This window comes from Lytechinus pictus, unplaced genomic scaffold (genome assembly GCF_037042905.1).
Source record: "Lytechinus pictus isolate F3 Inbred unplaced genomic scaffold, Lp3.0 scaffold_19, whole genome shotgun sequence".
Classification (NCBI taxonomy): domain Eukaryota; kingdom Metazoa; phylum Echinodermata; class Echinoidea; order Temnopleuroida; family Toxopneustidae; genus Lytechinus; species Lytechinus pictus.
In genome coordinates this window covers 9616519-9639609 of record NW_026974140.1, presented here as the reverse complement: position 1 = coordinate 9639609, position 23091 = coordinate 9616519, and the positions used below count along the sequence as shown (strand labels likewise).

At 34.5% G+C, this 23091-nt stretch overlaps 1 protein-coding gene across 3 annotated transcripts in view; it reads left to right on the top strand.

Moving 5' to 3' along the window:
- LOC129260931 (RNA-binding protein 26-like) overlaps positions 1 to 18246 on the top strand; it is a 35565-nt gene extending 17319 nt beyond the window's left edge. For 2 of the 3 annotated variants that reach the window (XM_054898939.2, XM_064114225.1), the window contains 9 exons: positions 158 to 292; positions 1514 to 1633; positions 3427 to 3705; positions 5788 to 5940; positions 8390 to 8494; positions 9214 to 9429; positions 10971 to 11057; positions 13405 to 13530; positions 15341 to 18246. In XM_054898939.2, coding sequence (XP_054754914.2) covers positions 158 to 292; positions 1514 to 1633; positions 3427 to 3705; positions 5788 to 5940; positions 8390 to 8494; positions 9214 to 9429; positions 10971 to 11057; positions 13405 to 13530; positions 15341 to 15436 — 1317 coding nt within the window. In that variant the 3' untranslated portion in view covers positions 15437 to 18246. The remainder of the gene's footprint in view (positions 1 to 157; positions 293 to 1513; positions 1634 to 3426; positions 3706 to 5787; positions 5941 to 8389; positions 8495 to 9213; positions 9430 to 10970; positions 11058 to 13404; positions 13531 to 15340) is intronic. The other variant, XM_064114223.1, reaches the window with a different exon arrangement.
- Positions 18247 to 23091: the final 4845 nt, after the last annotated feature.

The following is a 23091-nucleotide window of genomic DNA, read 5'->3' as shown; positions in this document are numbered from 1 at the left end:
TTGTAACGTACAAACAGCTTTATGAAACATCAACCAGGTTTCATGGCCATTTTGCATTTGCAGTATCTTTGAATTTTGATTGATGTTGTTCTCATTCTAACATTGCTAAATACTACAATTAAAGTAAATAATCAACACTTCACTTTCTATTTTTCAGATTGCATATGCTCAGGATTTAGAAGCAGCGTTGGTCACCTTCTCAACTCATTTAGAGGCCAAGAAAGCTTACCAGTCCACAGAGGCAGTCTTCAACAATCGCTTTGTCAAGGTCTTTTGGCATATCCCTCCCGAGGTAGAATTACATTTTGCATTATTTATATCATCTCCATTGGAAATTGCGCAGAAAATAGACCTACAGAGCTTTGCGGTGTGCTCCTATCGGAGTATGATAATAATGTGACTTAAAAAGTGCCGTATGCACTGTATAAAGTGCTCAAGGCCTATAAATAATTGTTTTTAATTATTGGAAGCAAGGCACAAGAGATACCACTTCCATTCATTTTTGCACCATACTGATAAGTGCACATCACATAAAATAAGTACAGTTGAGGCCAAAAGTTTACATACACCCATGAATTCAGTGGAATTTGTTCTCTTGCCAAACATCGTAAAATTTACTATATCTTCAGAAATATGATAATTACAGGGCCCACTGGGAGAACAGTTTTCAGAACTGAATTGGTTTCCTGGGTAAATATACCTATATTATTATTATTAACATAAATACGACCATGACTAATTTGGTATCAAATGAAAGAGCATAGTAAGCTCTTTCACATATTTGGGATGCTGTTGGGATTAAAGTATATTTCAGGTGGAATTTCCTTTGAAGAAAAAAGTAATATTCGTGCCAAATGTATTCTATTTGTTAAATATTTTCAAACATCATTGCATAGAAATATATAAATGTCAAATCTATGATTTATATTACATTTTCTGTCATGATATGTCACCACTGAACAAAAAAGTGTAATCTGAAATGTTTGTGTTGAGAAGTAATTAGGTTTTAAGTTTTTAGTTTTTATTTGTCTAAAATTTGAAAAAATTTTTGGGGAAAATGACACCTAAATATTTTTCAGCTCCTGATGACAAAGCAATGTGATGAAAGGGCATGACATACTCATTCGTTTGATATCAAATTCGTCATGATAGCACAAATATTTTATAAGATAAAGCAAACTTTATGATGTTTGGCAAGTGTCAACTTTTCTTTGAATTTCCTGGGTGTATGTAAACTTCTTGCCTCAACTGTACATGTATATCTGTTTTCTGTGTTGTTCTCAAATTCTGTGCCACCAAACATCTTTTTATCTCCACTGTTAGATTTAAGAAATATTTATTTGAAATTATTTCACAGATTGTTGAATTTTGACTACCCATATCATTTCCCTTGCTTTTTTTTCTTTTTACAAGTGCTATCCAGTTCTTCAATGATAGCATCAGTTCCTTTACTTTTTATGTGCTGTCACATAAATTCTGCAAAATTGATTTTATTTTATTTTTTATTTTTTAGAACACAACAGGAGAGAATGAGCCAAATCAACATACCAGAAAACCTGCCAAGCACCGAATACAATTACCTACCAAAAAGCAGCTGACTGTTGTTAGGAATCATCCTGCTCCATCAGATAAAGTAAGAGGTGTCTTCTTTCCTTCTCTCAAATTTTCCTTCCTCTCATTCTCTTGATATATTGTCTACGCGATGTGTTTGTGATCAGGATTTGGAATGATCAATATCATTTGGTACATGTAAGAGCATCCAAGCCCTATTAAATCTTAAAGATTAAAGTTATGAAATATGGTATTAATACTAAAATCTAAATTTTCAATCTATTGCTCCATGTAGGAATAAAAACGAATTTTATTCAAGATTGTATTAACGTAGTTTCATCATTGGCTCCAATTTAAAGCTGACTTCAACTTAATGTATTGCTTTAATGTTTAACATGCATGACATATATTTGTCTTGAGATTTTATTCATATTCTGTGTACACGTATGCACTGCCAGTGGAGGGCAAATTTCTATATTTTAATATGGATCAATAAATGGATGAATCTGAAACAATTTTTTGAATTGTCATACTTTTATTTAGATCATAACTTAAGCAGCAAACACAAAAGAGGTATTCTGACTTAATGAGTGCTTTTGTGTTCAATAGACTGCTTAGATTAAATACCATACTCCCTTGTAAATCAACGTGTGTCTGTGCTTTCCACACAGTCTGCTTGTCAAGAACAAGGGTACATTATTGTTTATATATATTATACGCCATACAAAGGAACGTCTCTGATTGGTCATGTGGCCATGATCATTGGATACACATACAACTCCTACATGTCTTTCGTGTCGTAAGCCAAGATGCTCACAGAGCGTGGTAGGGTTGTCAGTCACTAGGCTGATCAGGATCGGTCAGCAGTGCCAGTGCGGATCCTGACCGCTTTGGGATTTGCAGGGTATTGCATTTTTGGTCTCAAAGATTGGAGACTTGAAGATTTATCAGGAAACAGAAATTCATTGTGATTCGGGCTCATTCTATATCCAATATTAATGAATTTTCAGTGTAAAGCTTATTGTGTTCCCCTATTTATTGAACTCGACTTTTTGTTGGATGGACATGATTTGGTATTGACATGATATTGCTTAGTGTATCATTTCAATAAATAACATCTAATTTCATTGAAACCCATGGAAATAAGTTGGGTCAAAAGTCTTTCCAATCATTTCAACTTTTTCGTGATAATGTAGTCTCTATTTCTTCAACTTTTACCCCTTTTGAACAAATATATTTGAGTTCCCATTACTATAACTTCAATATAAATATATTTTATTGATATCATTCCCTTACAAATAGATTGAATTCTGGATTATGCCCCTTTAATAACAAATTAATCTTGTCACAGATTATTCATTGTCAATATTAAACATTCTCTTTTTATCACCAGCTAATGAGGAGTCTTTTAACAGAAACTTGATTTCCTTTGAAAATTACCAGGCTTTGGGCAGTGTTATTTTCACTTTCTTTGTGTGTGTATTTTCTTTGTCTTCTGATATTTCATTTTGAATATTGTATTGATAATTATTAACAATTTAATTAAATTTGCTATTGTTATAAGTGTCAATGTAATTCCTGGAAATGAAATTAGATAATTAGGTAAAAGATAAATAAATAAATAAATGAATGGATAAATAAATGAAAAAATAAATATATATATAGATAAGTGAAAGATAGATAAATGAATGAATAAATAAGTAAATTTATAAATAATTAAATGAATAAATAAATAGATAAATCAATAAATAAATTATGAATAAGTAATTGTATAAATAAATAAATATGTATTACTGAATGAATAAATTAATATAATTAAATAAGTAAGTAAATAAATAATAAATGAAAATAAATCTCTCCATCTAACTGTCTCAGGTGGTCGTCCAACCCAGCAACTCCACCTTGACCAAGACGATCATAAACACCAAGGCGGTGGCCATCAACCAAAGACTGGTCACTGTCCAGAACAACCTGGCCAACGCCAAGAAGGCCGCAGCGGCCCACACTTCGGCCTCGGTGGCCAGGAAGCTTGCCGCAGCCCAGGAGGCAGTGAGGAAGAAGCAGGAGGAGGCTAAGAAGCTTGTAGCCAAGAAGCAGATGGAGATCCAGAAACAGAAGCAAGAGCTGATGAATGGGTTCATCCAGCAGCAAAAGGTAATGTATTTTGTTTTCATATGTGTTTTAAATTAAATTTTTAGAGCAATTTAAAACGGTTCAAATAATGAAGAAAAAAATTATCGTAAACCTGATCGGGGGGGGGGGGGTAATAATTCACCAAGAGCTAAAGTTGTAGATTTAAAAAAAATACAGTAAGTTTTACATACCAGAAATTACATGTACATGTATAGAATAGAATACAAAATAATAAGAGGAAAAGTTTCAAAAGCTCAAAACATCTGATGATTAACATAAAACGTAAGATAATTACCTCATAAGTTAAGACTAATTTACACAGAACCACTATAAAGGAATTCTATCCATAATTCATTTTGTAAATAAATTGGTGTCCTTATTAGACAGAGTAGACACAAACGGTTGTATTTGTATCATTAATTGCATTAGATTAATTTTCATATGAATATTTTAGAAAACATATTTAAGAACAGATTGGAAAAGAAAAGTGCATATCACATATTGCACAATGGTAAATGCTATGGGACTCCATTTTGGATTATTCAGAGCAAATACCATCCCCAGCAAATTATATAGTATTATCTACACAAGGAGACAGATGTAAGTCAAGTATCCTATTGGGTACCAATAAATTTCACTGGATGTATATTACACTGAAACACTTGGTGAAATGTACATAAAGCAGGTGTTGGGGATAGTTTTGAGCTGGCAAAAGTGTAGATTACAGGATGAAATCAACAATGAGTTATCTGTAAAGGCAGAATCTGTAAACAAGTAGGAATGCAATTCACAATCGGATAGATGACCATGTCCTAATTAAGACTGCCAGGCCTCTTGGGTTCAAAAGTTCAAGTTGTATGATGAAGGAAAGTGCAAAGGCTGATGAAATAATAATTATATTATATTGGATGGCTCTGAATGGAATACCAGATATATTCCAAGAGTTTGGGCAAATATTCCACGAATCGCAGATGAGTGGATTATTGGCTCTTAACGAGTGGAATATTTCTGGTATTCCATGAAATTAAGACATCCAATATAATTATTATCATCTATCCCACCCCTAGCAATAAAAAAGAGAGAGAAATTTGATTGAACAAGTCATATCCACTTATCACATAATGGCATCAACACTTCATAAGATCAAATTTGGTCGTTGACATGCGAGTTGCATGTAGTTCATTATGACGTAATTGAGTGTCATAGTGCTCTTATGCTGCGCATCGCATTAATTTCATTGTTGTACGCGTTGTATATTTCACGCATTCGCGCATGCGCACTACATGTATACTGTTGAATATGCTCTCATCTTCAATAGCAAATTTTGTACAGGAGCTTACGAGATAATCTTCGGATTTCGGTTATTCTAGGGATACGCTCTGATACTGCACAGGCAATTGATGCAGACCAAAATACGCGTTTTTAATGTATTGCTAAATCGCTCTATATAGATGAAATATCATTTATTCCATTTTCAACATGACAAAAGATGATTGATGCATTCTTATGTTTGTTCAATAAATTTTCAAAGTAGATGAAAATACAATAGAGTACTGAAGTGTGACACCATACAAAAAACATATTTTGTATTTCACACTGTTTTATCCACATCCACAGCTCAAATTGTTTGGATTGTTTCAAGGGGCCTGAGATATGACCACATGAATACCTTATTGACCCTCTGAATTAAAAAAAAAAATGAAATGCCAAATCTCTTTTTTATAGTGTCACTTTTTTGTACTCTATGTCTATGACCCAAATAACAATTATAATGTTATATTTTCCCCAGGGTAGCCACTTCAGTTCTGAAATCTTCTCCCAGCGGGCCCTGCTTAACATTATTATGTTATTATTACCCCGGCTTAAGCATGGCTACCTTGATCGGGCGCTCAAGCATTTGAGGAATTTCTTCCTACCGGGTACCCATTCACCTCACCTGGGTCGAGTGCAGCACATGGCATCATATTATGCGGATGGAGTTGTGATTACATGTGTTTGTAAATAGAAATATTCCATTATTAGTATCTTGTTTTTTTAGACTAAAATTGTTCATATTTTGAATAATTTTGTATATGTCATCCCCCCCCCCCATTCTCTAATTAGATCCTGATTGCAAAGTTAGAGCAGGGGAAGTCGACCATAACAACCTTGAAAAGAGCTGAAATCATGAAGTCAATTAAGATGTTATCTGAGAATATAGAGAAGACCAAGAAAGAACTTATGGATGCAAAGCCAAAACCAAAGGATAAGAAACAGGTGAGAGCATCGTTTACTGTATAAAAACAAGTCATGAATGTTTTGCACTTTGGAAACTAAGAAATATTTTACTTTAAGATTATAAACGTTTTTATAATTGATTTTTTTCAAGTTTTTATTTAAAAAAAATCACTCTTTAATAAACATAAGCCTTAGTTTATATGAGTCAAATGATAGACATGGAGGGTTCCTTAGTTTGATACAAAATGCTACATTTTACATGGTTACACTAATATATAATAATATAATTCTGTCCAATTTTTTTCAAGTGAAGACTGAATGCGGGACATGTAAGTGAATGGAAACATCGGACTCTAATTTTATATCTTTGTTTTAAACCTGATTTTTAAAAAATTATCCCTCCTTTGAGGATATGTATTGCAGGGAAAAAAATACACGGGAGCACTGAGCGATTTCGCTCTTGTAAGCTTTGAAATCGCACTTGCAAACCCAATAGAGAGAGCGATCGGGGAAAAAATTGCTCCCGTGATCTTGTGTACAGTAACTAGCTCGGCCATACGTCCGCTGTCTTCCCTTTGTGCGTAGGTTATAACGTGCACGTAATGTACCATTCACATTCACAAAGCTCAGCGCAGTGAGCGCACTAGTACGGTACGTACGGTAGATGAAAAAATGGCAGCCGTGTGTTGCTGCCCTCAATGATCAATGAGGTGTGCTTTTTATCAAGGCTTTCCGATTAGAATTTTCGATATCCTGGCGAATCAATGCAAGCGACAAGTTCCGAACGCACGCACGTAGATTACAAGCGCAAAGCAGCGGCACAAATCGCAATATATAGCGACTGGTAAATACGTCTGTAAGGATGATGACGTCAGCCAAGATGGCAACTTACGTTGACCAACAAAAGGATCGAAGATGACGGTGTTTCGATATCATTTGAAAGGAATTAGCGGTAACTGCGGTCTAAGGTACTATACTTCTGAACTTTATACATTTTTTCGTAAATATGGATGTAATTTCTTGTTCATAATGTGACATTTTATGTACAAAAAACGATCGGAAAATCGGGTTTCCAAATATTAGATCTAACGTTACTGCTAATACGTTGTCTACGTACAGGCCTCCAAGATCTTCAGTCTATGTAATGGTGAGTGAGCCAACGCAGTTCAGCGGAACAACCAAAATACACAGACTGAAGCTTTTGGTCTACTGCCAGGCCTGTCGTGCGTATGCTGCTCGCTCCAGTCCCCATCGGAAAGGGGTAGTTGTGAGCTTTGGTGATCAGTTCATTTCAGGCTCTAGTCACGTGAAAAAGCATTCAGCTATGAGGCATACCATGTTCTTCATTTATTATGAGCATTAAGCATTTGTTCCTAAGGAAACTGCACACCAAATTATGCTTATTTACTAATCAAAATCCATGAGAAGTGTACTCTATTCTATTGGATACTGTACAAAACATACTGAATACCAGCCTTTCATGTATTATTTTACAGTTGTATAGTAACCTCTCTTTATCTCTTCTTTCAAAGTTTCAGGATCACTCACAAAGCCACATTAAAAATTTGATAATCAGATTTTTCTACAATAGCACTGAATAAAGACAAATGGCAATATATATCTAAGTAAATCATTCATTAGGGCCTACTTTTAGTAGTAAAAAAAATAGTAGAGATGGCACATTAAATCAAATGGCATTATTGCAATCATTACTTTTGTTGGTAAAAGAAATAAAGTAATAGTACGGATGGCACATTAAAATACAACAAACAATGCTTCAAATTTAACATGTCTAAAATGATAATAATTACAAATGATGTTTCCTTTTTTTATTTTAAAAATGGCTCTAGCAAATTAAAACATGGCTCTTTGAAATTGAAAAATGGCTCCTATAAATTTGTGACCAGTGAGAAAAATGGCTCCTGTAAAAAAAAAGTATTTTTCCCCTGATGTATTGTATGTTGTGAATTCAGTACAATCAGTGCCAGCTGAAATAACTATAAATCTATGAATTTGATAGTTCTTATAGTTAATACAAGTGCATTAACTGTTAGACTGCATGCCTGTACATTTTGTAGTGTACTCTTTTAAAAGGAACATAGATTTTTAGCATTGATCCTACTAGGATCCATGAGTTTGAGAAGATTTCATCACCCATCCTTCTCTAAATATAATAATATAAAATAATATAGGATTTGTATAGCGCATGTATCCACCTTGCTAAGTGCTCAAGGTGCTCCTATATTACCTTGGCTATAAGCTAGTCTACCGATTCCGGTGCGCACAGCTTTTTGAGGAATTACTTCCTGCCGGTACCCATTTACCTCACCTGGGTCGAGTGCAGCAGTGTGGATATATTTCTTGAAGGAAAACACGCCATGGCTAGGATTCGAACCCACGACCCTCTGTTTGAAAGGCGAGTGTCAGAACCACTAGACCACGATGCGCCCACTATATGTGTGATTGTTTCCTTTGTCTTTTCTGCCAGGCTGAGAGGGAGCTTCTAGACACTGAGTTGGACCTCTACAATCAACAATCAGAGGGAGGGGATACCTCAGAGCTAAGAAAGAGAGTCGATGAGCTGAGAAGAGAGGTAAGAACTATCAATTTTTAAATGCTCACTGTCCTCCTTATAGCTCAACACATTCGACGTCTACAGAGAATTGTTAAAAAAGGTTTACCTTTTCCGGAATCAAAAAACCGTACCGCCCTTAAACCAACCTGTTTCTACAGAGCGAATAATCCGATTAACTCGCATTCAAAACGGATTAACACGGCAATAACCACCTCCCAGAGTTGGTTATGTGAAACCGTGTTTTGCGCGGTGCGGTTTATCTATAAACCGCATCGCGTCTGTTTCTACAGGGAATTGTGAATTTCCTGCCTTAGGCCCATGCGATATGACTAACTTGCTACAATTAGACTTATCCTAACCCTTTTTACACAGAGACAAAGTGCAGAATGCTTACTACCATAGAATACTACTTATGATGAATGAGGGATTGAGATTGGCCAGTCCATTGAAAGACACCTCCACTATCAGACCATTGTGAGAATGTCACTAAAAATCAATAAAGTTTTCCTAGATGGATTCAATATATCACCCCAAATTTGGCACACCAATTAAGCATATCCTTTTGATTGTTAGGAACAAAACCCAATGCAAGAGCTTACCTAGTTCTTAATTTAAATGGAAGTTTAAAGTTGAAGGGACGGTACATTTTATTTATTCTCTCTATTAATGTCTTAATCATTCATATATAACTCTAAGTCTCAGTTTATCATAAAATATTAATATTTTCAATTTTCCAGGCCCAAGCCCTAGGTCTCTTAGACAACGCTGGTGGAAGCAGGGGGCGTGGCAACCCAAGGTCAGTCCGAGGTCGTGGACGGGGTCGTGGAAGTGCCTTCGTCGCAGCCAGGAGACGGAGCTCCACTACACACAAAGTGGTGGACAAGAGACCAAGAGGTCTCGTAGTTGGGGGTTTTGCACCTGAGGATAAAGACGAAGTACTGGTCCACTTTACTGTGAGTGTAAAGGCTGTCATTGGCATTGTGTTTTTTATCCACCATTCGTACATTGACACTTATTTACTCTCAATAGTGTACAATTTTTAAAGGGTACATGTACTTCTGACTCCTTAAAGCTAAGAGAATGTACATGTAGTTGCAGCAAACAATTATTTCATGAAGAAGTCTTTGGAATCAAGGTTGATTGTCACTATATCATTGTAGATCTAGAACTGGTAGATTAAAGGGGTACTCCAGGCTCAAAATAATTTGATTTTAACAGATAAAGAAAAATTAGACAAACAAAACATTGAAAATTTGATCAAATTCAGATAAGGAATAACAAAGTTATGGCATTTTCAAGATTTGCATTATCTTAGTGAAACAGTTCTGTGCATGTCTTCAATAGTATTCAATGAGCAAACTGATGATGTCATATCTCCACTTGTCCTTTTGTATTTTAATATTTTAAATTGAATGGAATAACTTAATTGTCCATAAAGGAAATTCTTCTTTCACTGGTTTACACACATGTAGATACAACGTATATACACAGAACAAAAGATGATGAAAACATGTCATTATGAGGAAATAATTCCAATCAGCCTCGAAATTATGTTTATTCAAATTTTCCCCCCAATGATTTAATGCATTAGATATCCATTGCTACAACTTATTTTATCATAAGGGAGACACACCTGCACATCATTCACACTTGTATGAAAAAATGAAATAATTAATATTTCATGCAATAACATAAGAAAAAGGGAAAGTGGGGATGTGACATCATCAACCCACCTAATGAATATTCATGATGATGTGCATATAACTGTATTTACAAAATATTGTTAACTTTAAAATTCAATAACTTCGTTAATTGATATAAGATTTTGATGATTCTTATTTGTTTGAATATTAATACATGTACTTTCAGCCTGGAGCACTTGCGGATCCACCCCCCCCCCTTTGAAAGGCACAATTAAAATTTGTAATATAAAAATGCTGTTAAAACACAAGTGTGCCCCCCCCCCCCTTTTGAGTACTCCCCTTTAACATAAATCTACCTTAGCAAAATAATGAAACGATCACACTGACATTATCAACTCAGATAAGCACATGTGATGAGAAAGTGTGTTATTATTGCTGGCAAAAAGACCCAATATCTGGCTGGAATACCATGCCTATTTTGCTCATTTCTCAATAATCGCACATTTTCTTCCAGTGTCATTTGACACATACATTGTATATTTATGTATGCATATTGGGTGGTCATTTTATTGGATTCTGTTCAAACTCACATTGAGATAGTTACCACATCTGGAATTTATCTTTGAAATTGTGAGTTATAAGAATCCAAATTATTATTAAAGAGTCTTTGCCTTTGTAATTGAATCTCAGTCTATATATGTGTTTTTTGTGGGTTGTTTGTGTACTGGTTGATTCTGCAAATCTAGTTTAGGATTTCACAAAGAGTATTTTATTAAGTTTGTCTTGATTGAATCTTTTTTCTCAATGGAAATGAATTGACTCAATTGTATTTCACATACTTATCCTTACAGAGTTTTGGCGAGATTGACAACGTAGAATACAATGAAGATTCCAGAACATATGTTTTAGAATTCAAAACGCGGCAAGAAGCTGAGCTGGTAAGCATGTCATATCTCGTCCCCAAGATAAAAGATGCCTAAAGGGGCATGCAAGGAATATGCAATTACTTGCAAGTCAAGGTTAAGTAAAAAAAAAATCAGTCTTATGTATGGCAATAAATTGCAAATTTCAAAGTGGTTTGCTGGTCTGGCTATTGTAAAAAAAAAGGAAGTATATAAAAAAAAAATTATTACTTAGGTGAATGTTGGTATATGATTTGCAAATTAGCAAAATATAAATGCAGTCAATTGCAGGTAAGTCTCTATCAATACCTCCTTAGTGCATTTCTACATAAATTTGTCTCCCCCCCCCCATAAAAAAAAAAGTGCTCTCTCTTTCTAACAATCCGTTCCTCTTTATCTCTGTCTTTTTATTCATACACATTGAATGTAAATGATTAGATATATGTATGTGTTTCTATATACATGTATGTATTGCAGTGACAAACTTTTAATTGAAGCATCTGTCTTTTGCTTGTGGACTGTTATGAAAATTGCATTGTTATACTTTGTCTTTTATTTTGAATGATTTTGTTATTAATTCTTGAAAATTCAGAATAAATGAATTGCCAGAAGAGTGTAGTATGCTTAGCATTTTTTACTGAGAAAAGCTATCAGTTGAAAGCTCCCAGGGAGTGGAGAATGTTAGGTACAGTATATTTCATGCAGGCAAGCTAGAATCAGATGATCAAAATATCTAATGTGTATACATGTACAAGTGTACAGTGTACATTTAAATGTGAAGTGCTAAGACACTTCATTCTGGTGTATTAAGCATTATATTAAAGCTGAATATCATTAGTATTTCAAAATGCTTAATTACTCTTGTCAGTTTTAATATTCAGGTCAGATTGCTAGTTTTCTTTAAAGGGGAATCCAGCCTTGGCCATAAAATGTTGTGTTGGGAAGGAGAAAAATAAATTAAACAGAATGGTGAAAGTTTGAAAGAAATCGGACAAGCAATAAGAAAGTTATAGCTGCTTTAAAATTGAGATCACTAATACTATGTAGATTTCAAATTGGCAACTGGGTAAATTATGACAAGGGGCAAGGACAACTTTCCCATAGGCCATGTACTTTATTATCAGGGATTTGTGGTTTTCTCCTAAGTACCCATTCCCCTGGGGCAGTAATCTAAATATAACCAGGTAGTATATTGTGTTATGTCCTCATGAAAGAAAATTATAATTTGAAATAAAACTTTTGGGAAAAATGACATTTTAGCCATAATATGTATTGGAGTACATGGAAGAGTAGTCCTTGCCTTACATCACTATGACATCCCATATGCGGCCAATTTGAAGTGTCCATGGGTATACTGATTACCAATATTTACAACTTTTGAAAATTCATAACTTTCTTGTTGTTTGTCCAATATTGTTCAACTTTCACCTATCAACTTGTCTGATTTTTCTTTTCCTTATAAAAACATGTTTTCATTTGGGTTGGATTCCCCTTTAAAAAGAATTTGTACTTATCTCATAACTATGTTTCTGTGTATCACTATTACGGGGGTTCCACCTGAACTTTTATTCAAAGAAGACATATATCTGAGCAAATAAATGGAGTCTTACTACAAAGTTTATACTGTTTGTAGAAAAAAAAAAGAAGATTAAGTGTACCATAGTACAAAGTCCATTAGTTTGTTATCTCATTACTAGAATATCATGAATGCACTTTGGCCATTACAATAGTATGCTTGCTTTGTACAATCTCCAATTCACAGATAAGTTTGAATTCCTTCCTGGGTATTGGAAGTGTGAATGCTGAATTTTGCATTTGATTATGTACGAGGGAAAAATAAATATGGAAATATATTTGAAATGTAAAATGCAAAAATACAGGAGAATCTTCATTCTTGACCCCAAGTTTGCATGTATATCATGTATGAGTAATTAATTAGATTTAAAATGAAAAAAAAACTATGACAAGTTTTAGTATTAACAATTATCAAACATGACATCTACATATAAAATTGAAGAACATTTGTTGTAAATAAGCTAAAAAGGAGAGATGCTGAAATGGAAGAATTTGCATTATTTTTGCATATTGGCTGTGATTATCCATGTGGGTGTTTTATAAAGCTGTTTGTAAAATTATGCATGACTGGAACATGTTCTTAGGTCATAAATCAATCATATAGGAATATCTCATAGCACAAGAAAGGATCACCAGTCGTGCGTACAGTCATTCATATCTTATGAACAGCTTTATGAAACACCCACCATGTATTATAAGTTGAAATGGATTGTAAATCTAAGATGTCATCAGAAGATTTTACACATTGCAGACTAAATATACATATGATCTCCCCCCCCCCCCCCCCCCATTTACCTCTTCTTTTCAGGCTGTAGCTAAAGGTTATCAGTTCAAGGGGGATTCATTGAGTCTAGCCTGGCACAAACAGCAAGATCCCACATCAGAGATGGTAGAGGACACTGTGGATCCAGGAGAAGAACTTGAAGATGAAGAGGTAAGATCCACTTCTTATTATGACCAGTGGCCCGTAACTGTAACACAAAGCTTAGCAATGATCGTAGAATTTTTTTCTACAAATGATTCCATTGACTGTATACAATGTACAATCAATTGTAAAAATATAACGTACACTTAATCGCTAATCTATGTTTAACAATATACAATCAGTTGTACAAATCAAGCGTAATATTAATCGCTAATGTGTTTCGGTACCCTAAAGCCAGATTTCATATTAGTTGTTTAAACAATAACAATTATAAGCTACTGAAATCATCTGATTTGATTGGCTGATAGTGAACTTGTTATATAAATTGTGCATTTATTATTAGAACAAGTCTTTGTGAAATGGGACCCATTACTAAGAAAAGAATGTTCACTGTGTTTACCACAGAATGAGAGTTTTGAGAAAATAGGGATTAAAGTCGATTAGTCCAATGAAGCATAATTACCTTCAAACTATTGTCCAAAGGTGACAATAAGGGGATTAGAACTCATTGAATTTTCCCTAGACGGGGTCATCAAATTTGTTCAAAAGTTGTCACTTTGGTTAAGCACATCCTGTTTGTAATAATAGAGAGGTACATGTATCAATGCAAGAGGTTATCTTATGTCTTTTGATGTTCAACATTAGGGAAATAGTTTGACTTTCAGATTGCAAGGTGATACAAAAAAGACAAATATTGGTGGAATTAAAGTGTCAAAACAACCTTTTATGGGTTGTTAGTACATCCATTATTTTGATAATGTAGAAAAAAATACCCTTTCTATGAAATAAAAATTAAACAAATACTTTTGATGTCCTCCGATTAAAAATCACACAGTGCGACTTTTTGTGGGTTTTGCCGTGCCTGTTCACATTTATTACATTGCATCAATGATGGGAGCAGAGCTGCCGAGTAGTACTGGTTTCCAGTAATTGTTTCCAGTAATTGTTTCTAAAATGAGAAAGATTACTGGTAGTTTCATGCAAATAACTGATTTCTATAAAAGTTTCCGTGTATGTGTTGTCCTCTGGTATTTCTGTGAAAATACTGATTTTCAGCCTTTAAAATACTGAAATGTTCTTGATCAGGTTGGCATCTCTGTGGGAGCCCAGATGCATACAGCCCAGTTGGTAGAACATCAGGGAACATTACATGTTAGAACTCTTGGGATGTTTTATCCAACAAACTCTGATCTTCTTTGTCAGTTTTCCACAGTAAAAGTCTAACACTAGTGCCTCTTAGCCAGTCAAACCCATGGAAAGTTGTCAGATCTGAAAACTTGTCGGATGACAAATGTTAATGAAACGCTCCCTGGGTCACCAAAGTCGGGGTCCCGGGTTCAAATCCCAGTCAAGGCATTCATATATGTTCCCCATATCAAGCCTTCCTGATAGAGCTGAGTAATAATCACCTTCAGTGATACATGTATTCCTAGTTGTTATTACCAATGCTTGTGGCATCCCAATGAATTAGAAGGGATGTCAATGGTGTCTGAAGATTGAATGAAATATTGATCATTTTCGTTTATTTTTATGATTTTTCTTCAGTATGAGCAATTTCAACAGTGAGCTCTTAAGACAAACTGTCATGTTGAGATAATTCACAAAGTAAAATATTGGTTTCATTTTTAGTTTTGGCGTTTTCTTTTTTCAATACTTTACTTGAAGTTTGAATGGCATAAGCCATGCTTATTTCCTGAGTAAGTACATTGTATTGTGATTATTTTTTTTCTCCATTGACCTAAAGTTGATAATGATAATATCACCCACATAAACAACAACAACGGTCTTCATGTTTATTTCCCCTCTCCCTTACCAACAGGAGGAGGAGATGGAAGACGAGCTTGAGGACGATCTGCTCCTGGTCGATGACGAGGAGGAAGAGGATGATGAGGAAGGACGATCATGGAAGCGATGACGATTAAAGGAGATTCAATGCTTATTCTGAGTGCAAAATATTGAACACTACATAATGAAGCCGATGCCTTGCTTAAAAAGGGCATGTAGCCATTATTGACATTATTGGATCTAATAAGGGCCTTGTGACACAAAACAATTGATTGTAGGATCGATTTTTACAATTGATTTCATTCATAGTTGTGTGTAATCAGTCATAGAATTAGTTGTTTGATACTTGAACCTTGAACCATTGTTTATCAATATCCAAAGAAGACTGATGGTGTTTTTATATTAAATGTCTCACAAGTTTGTTTAGTATGGCAGATTTGAATATTGCTTTCCAAGACAACTTTGACTGGTTAAATGCTGTTTGCTTGCTCTGAATGGCTCAGGCATTGACGATTCTCTAAAATGGCACATATTTCTTTCAAATATGAGTCATCTTCTTGGACATTCAATAGTTGAACCGTTCAACAGAAACGCCTGTGTATAGAGATATCACCATTGCTGGTGTCGAATACAGTTCTCAATTATAGAAGTGGGATGACCAGTCTTGTCTAAGGATTTTATCTTTTGTACAAAAGAGAATAGAAATTTTAATTACATGTACATCGAGATCGCTCTCAGATAACTCTTCTTTGGATATTAGATGATCTTTAGAATGGCATCATGGGTTGAACATTACAATGTTTCTGCAACTGCAAAAGGTAATATACATGAATGTCCTTCAGGGTTGTCCCTTATCACCAGGCTCTTTTTGGTGGTTGAAAATTATTCGTGTGACAATTTGCTAAAGAGCTACAGGAAGATCGAAACAAAAAATTGTTTTTCATGGCTTGAACATTAAGAATATCTTTTGTTATACTTTTCTTTGCTAGTGGGAAAACTAGTGCTTGTCATAAATTTTGATGGGGGGGGGGGTTCCAACGGATGTCGACCACTGTAATGGTAACACTGGTGTCCTTCATAGCAAGGGTGTTGAAACCCTCATATCTCAACATTTTGATATTTATAGGACAGCTCAAAATAAGCTGTAAATTTTGAAATGTGGAAATAGGAGCAACATCATTATTGTTTGGAAACAGTCTCCTAATTCCTGAACATTATAGCAGATTTTTGTTTTTGTTTTTTGGAAAGGTGGTCAAAATGACCCCATTACCTATGAAAAACTACTAATGGTCAAAATTGACCCTTTACCCATTTACCCATGAGAAACTATACAGGTAATCTGTGTATTAAAGCTATGGGACTTTGGATGTTCCCTATGTGGTCCATGGTTGTTACATTCTACATTGAATGTCTAATTGTCACAGGTTTGCTAGGTCCATATTAGATCCATTGAAGTCAATTGTCTTACCTTTTCTATCAAATAAATAATACATTGGTACTGATATCAGGATTTTGAAATGTATTTCTTGATATGATTGTGTAATAGGATTTTTGTAGCAAAATAATTTGCATTTCTACTTTATGATATCATCTGTTTCACTGATGTACAGGACAAATTTTCAAAGCCTTAAACATTCAAAACAATAGATACAACTGTCTGAAATCTACCTATGATCTGCCTATTGCACTTTATGAATTGGGTAAAAAAGAACATAACTTATTCATAGGCAAAAATGCAATATATTCAGCCTATGACGAATTGATGGAATTGTGAAATTATGAATCATGGATTTGGCAGTGGTTTAGACTGTGTCCACTTTGTATGACTGAGCAAATGAAATACTGATGTCAGAAAAATACACTTACTGAAGTCATTTAAAATGTCGCTAAACTGGATTTGTCTTTGGAATTCTGAATCGAGTCATGGCATAAACCACATGTTCTTATATATAAGAGATTGACTTGTATTTTAGGGTCATGTGTCTCATGCCACTTTTAAACAAACATATCTTTTTTAAACACCCCCATCCCCCCCGAAAAACTTCCACTCCTTGGTTCGTCATTTTGAAAACCATTCATGGTTTTGTCGCATCTTATTTAAAACAAAAGGCTATAAGTGATCACTTCCTGCACATTTGGAATCTTGCATAGCAATTTATATCATCTTAACTATTTTCTAAGTAATATTTTACACAATAGCCCGTAAGCTACAGTAAGCTTATTCTCTTCAATTTGTTTTGTGGTGCATTCTTTTCAATTTCTTGACAATGAAATATTTTCTTTGAAAATACTAAGAAATGGTTGTTTTCTTTTGATATTTGTTTTCTCCATATGATGGGATGATTTTTTGTTTGCATGTCATTTTTCAATTATACATGTAGTGTATTTTTATTAAAAAGCATTTCAATATAGATTGTCAATTACAAATCTTACCAAGGAAGACCAGTGCAGTATCATATATTGATATTAATATGAATAATAGACAAGAAATGAGCATTGTTGGGAAGATGATATTTAAGATATGAAATAGCACTTGAAGTCTCTGAGTTTTACCTGTCTTGACTTGTAGTACTTACATACAAATGTTGCTCTAAAAAAAGTAACTTCAAGACATGTTCATTCTTTACAATCCTCTTAAAATCTTTCCTTTGAATTGATCACATTTGAAATTTTGAATGATTGTCCAAGAATTTGATAATGTATATTTCTTAACTAAACATATGTTCAGAAATGACTTTAGGTTGGATACTTTTGCTCATATTTTTAATTGATGGTATGTTTTAATGATGCTAGGATTTTAATGGATCCATGGAAAAAAGAAATCTTTGGATATATATATGCAAATTGAATTAGGCATATGGATCTAGGCTAAAGTCATTTCTCATGCACTATTTTTACTACTGCATGTACTTGTAGTTAAACATGATATACCTGTACCAATTTTGTAAAATCTGTTGAAATGTATGATAACTGTTTGTTTGAAAAGAATATCAAAAAGAGAACTCTAGACTAAATGAAAAAAATACAATTATGTTTTCAACTGAAGAAGAAATAAAACAAAAGAAAAACCTGATTTTGAATAACTATTAAAACATTCAAAATCTGAAAAGATAGCTCTCCGAAATTGAAAAAAAAAATAAAAAAAGCTGGCATGACATTTTGGATGATTAAAAAAAGAGAGAGTGAAAATAAAAAAAAGGAAGGCAAAAAAAAAGAGAATCAGTGCCAGGTAAAGTCAGTAGTTGAAAACATGTACAGAGTTCTCAAAAGAAGAATTCCTCTTAAGGAATCCAAAAAAAAAAAAACCTCCAAGAAAGAACCAAATGATTTATTCTCTTATTAGCATCTTGCTAATTCCTTCATATTGGACTGTGTTGTCAGTCCTGATAACCAAACCACCTTGCCAGGACAGATGATGGACAACCATACCAAGAGATGGAGGATGATGCTGGGATCTAGAGAGACTGGAGACTAGAGGAGATGGGGTACTTTCTACAGGAATATGAGATCTATGTATGGACTTGTCCCATGTACTGCCATCCCTCCCAATATATCTTCAGCAAGAGCGTGCCAACATCCATCGAAAGATTCAACTTAAAGAATGTTTCAACTTGTCCCACGTACTACCCGCCCTCCCAATATATCTTCAGCAAGAGCGTGCCAACATCCATCGATAGATTCAACTTAAAGAATGTTTCAACTTGTCCCACGTACTACCCGCCCTCCCAATATATCTTCAGCAAGAGCGTGCCAACATCCATCGAAAGATTCAACTTAAAGAATGTTTCAACTTGTCCCGTGTACTACCATCCCTCCCAATAAATCTTCAGCAAGAGCGTGCCAACATCCATCGAAAGATTCAACTTAAAGAATGTTTCAACTTGTCCCATGTACTACCATCCCTCCCAAGATGTCTTCAGCAAGAATATTTCAATTTGTCAACTTATTTCATGTTCTCTCATCCCTCTTAACCCCCCCCCCCTTCATATGTATCAGCTGCCAGTTGTGCAATCATTCCAAAATTTACCATGTGCATTCATTTTAAGATAAACTACACGCCAGTATAAAAACAAAATCCTAAAGTTATTTTGCATATTTACATGTAGCACCTACATGTAATTTCAGTTCAGATTTTCATTTTTATGATTTTTTAAAAGAAAAATGGCGAAGGTCAATTTTTTTTTTTTTCTTTTTTCGTTTGTGTCAATAAGACTTATCAACAATCGAATTTAACTCTAAATTAATTAAGCTGATTAATAAGAATGGAAAAATCACTCTTTTGTGAAATTCATCTCTCAATTAACCATTTTGGCTTGACATTGTCTCGTTAAAAGTGGATGTCATAATGCTATACCTTATGTTTTTAATTTAGTTTGAAAAGTTGGAGTAAACTTCAAAGAAAAAAGCCATAAAATTTTGCGGCACTATCTTTGTGTTACATAAAAATCATCTGATGCATTGAGGAGGGAGCCATGATGCCCCGCCCTTTTAGGGTTAAAATGAGTACTAACATGAGAGGGACTCAAGATGCAAACTAACCTCATTTTTAACAGAAGGGGCTGACATTGGTGAAGTTGCAAGCCAACAAGGGCTTGGAGGTTTTTTCCTGTTTTTATATTTTTAATTCCACTCGCATAATTACTGTATGTATTCCAGTTCTGTCTGTCCATCCGGCTTGATAACTTTAGAACCTAAAAATTTCAAACTTGATCCGAGAATGCATAAGAGTGACAATGATCTGATTAGTTTTGGGGGATACCATGGTCAAGGGTCACAGAGGTCATCTTGATTGGGGGCGTGGTGGTCTAGTGGTTAAGACTCTTTTCTTTCAATCTGAGGGATGTGGGTTCAATTCCCAGCCATGGTGTGTTATCCTTCTGCAAGAAATTTATCCACATTGTGCTGCACTCAACCCAGGTGATCGAGGTGAATGGGTACCGGCACAAGAATCGGTAGACTAGCTTAGCCAGGGTAATATACATGTAGGAGTGCCTTGAGCACCTAACAAGGTGGATACGTGCGCTATACGAATCCTTTATTATTATTATTGGGACATCCAGTTTCATGATTACTTGAGAAAAGTTTAACAAATCAATTTCAAACTTGATCTGATTTAATTCTTTAGTCAAGAGGCCAAAAGTTACAGGTCATCATTTACATTAAGAGATATTGTTCTTGTGATAACTAAACAATGGTATGAGGGATCAAGTTAGAACTAGGCGATGTATGCATATATTTCTTTAAGGTGATCTGATATAGATTTTAAGGTAACAAGGTCATAGACTATAGAGGACATAAGTTACTGTACATGTAGCTTGTAATATATGCATATTCTTGATCTGGCCATGGAGGTAGAAAGAAAAAAATCCACCCAGTCTATTTCTTTCTTTTTTTTCCTCCATTTTTTTTTCTTATTCTGTTTAACTCTGTAAACTTTCCTTCTTCCATCCCCTTTTTCTTTGTGAAATTATAGGATAATAATAGCTGGATTTATAAAGCGCTTTTTGCCTGTGGATACAAAGTGCTTGCTATTATTACCCCGGCTTTAGTTCGAGCTACCATCACCAGCGCTCAGTGCATGCAAGGAATTAATCCTGCCAAGTACCCAATTCACCTCACCTGGGTCGAGTGCAGCAGTGTGGATAAATTTCTCGCTGAAGGAAAACGTGCCATGGCTAGGATTCGAACCCACGACCCTCTGTTTGAAAGGCGAGAGTCAGAACCACTAGACCACGACGTGCACACCCCTAGCAATATTCCTTTTATAATAAAAGGCTCAAACTTCCATTATTACAATGATATTTAATATGATGGCCCTTCATCAACCTGACATTGATGCAAAAGATTACGACCCATCGAACCTTCGTTTCAGAAGCATTTGGTTAGAGGTTGGCACATGAATATTTCCCAATGCTATGAGCAGCAAGAATTCATATCTCTTTGAGAAACTGCTCAGCTTTGCATTTATTTTTATTTTTCCAGGGTTACATGTACATGTATATTGAATATCATCCTGTGAGAGGTCTAGACTCACTTAGTCTTCTTCTCAGGTAGGGCTAAACCTATTTAGTCTACTATCAATTTAGACTAACGGCTGTTTAGTCTACAGTCTGCACTACACTTGGTCCAATTCCCACTTGATACTCATTTAGTCTAATGCCCAATAGGTCTTATTTACAATTTGTCTATTTATTTCCGGTATGTTACTTTTTCAAATGAAATTTTGGTTCATTATCAGTTCATTTAAGTATATAGACTACATTGCAAGAAACTTGCAATTGATAGCAAGTCAATTTTAGCTCTCAAAATCAATTGTAAGTCCTGCATTTTATTGCGAATTTGCAATTAATTGATTGTCTCCTAGCATCAACAAGTATAAATTGATTTGCTTTGGTTAAGATTGACCCATCACTCATATATTTGCAACTGAAATTTGCAATTGATCGCAAATATTTTCTTTCAACACCCCCTAAGTGGTGTTAGACCAAGTTGATATTACTAGTATAAAAACAAAAATGTTGGTATAGCATCACTGGAGTGGAAACAAGGTACTATGGTGAATGGGCATAATAGCAATTATACCAAATGATTAGTAAAAATGTAAGACCATTTGAACAGAAATTAGATAAAGCAGGTTTAGACCTATTGGTAATTTACCATTTCTGAGTCACAATGACTGGAATAAGGAAATTGATTCATACAAAAGCAGAATGACTGTTGACAAAGTTTGATCTTATCTTGTAATCACCTTGTATAGTACCTAATGTACTTTGCATGCAGCAAGGTCAAGTGAATAATTTGTGTACCAACTTAAAGGCGAAATCAAAACTAAAATAATTTTGCTTGAATTGCAGAACCAGAAAAATTAGAGGAAACTGGCATTTATGTGTAGTTTCAGGAATTTTTTTTTACCAATCTGAAAGAATTGGCTATAAGTGAAAGGTGTCATTTAATTGAGCTCATGTGTTAAAAAGAAATCTGTTGAAAAATATGGATCAAATTAATTTTCCAGAGCAATGAAAATAGGGAAGGAAAATATTTTTTGTCATACGAAATGTCAAAGAATTTTACTGAAGACTTTTTTTTGCTCGTCAAATTTTCAACCAAGGAAGAGAAGGAATCGAACCCCCTAATTGGAAACCCTGCATACAGGTCTGCATATACGTATATTTGCAATATTAAGGGTGGATGCACAGTAGAAAATACTACATGGGCATTTTAGTTTCATTGTTTTCTTTTAAGTGAATAGGTAACAGTTGGCAAATTGTATTCCATTATCAGAATTTTAATATTCATTTTTAATAATTTTTCAAATGAATTTCATCTCCTTATACAAGGTGTATAAATAAAGCCAACTTTGATGACTGTTTGTGATTTTTTTCCTATTGATTGAAACTATGATAACAGCTTTCCAAAGATACCCAATTTATCCTTATTCTATGGAAAGAGAGTAAGATTGTTTGAACAAGTTAAATTGCAGAAAATTCAGAGATTCTCGATGAAAATTGATTTAAAAAATGAATTAATTATCCTTTAATAAATGATCATTTAATGGTATTCATTGATGCAATGTCTTAACCCATCAATGTTTCTATTTCAATTCTAATAACGTGTACTTGTCAAGAGATTTTTGTGGCCACTGAATTTAGTCATTTCCTCAGGGATATCCCGTTTACTTTGTATTTTGAAAGTTAATTCCCTTAGTTTAACACACTCAGCCCCACCTTTATCAATTTCACAAACAGTCACATAGGGCCTCGCAAATTCACATGTTCGCTCTGGGCT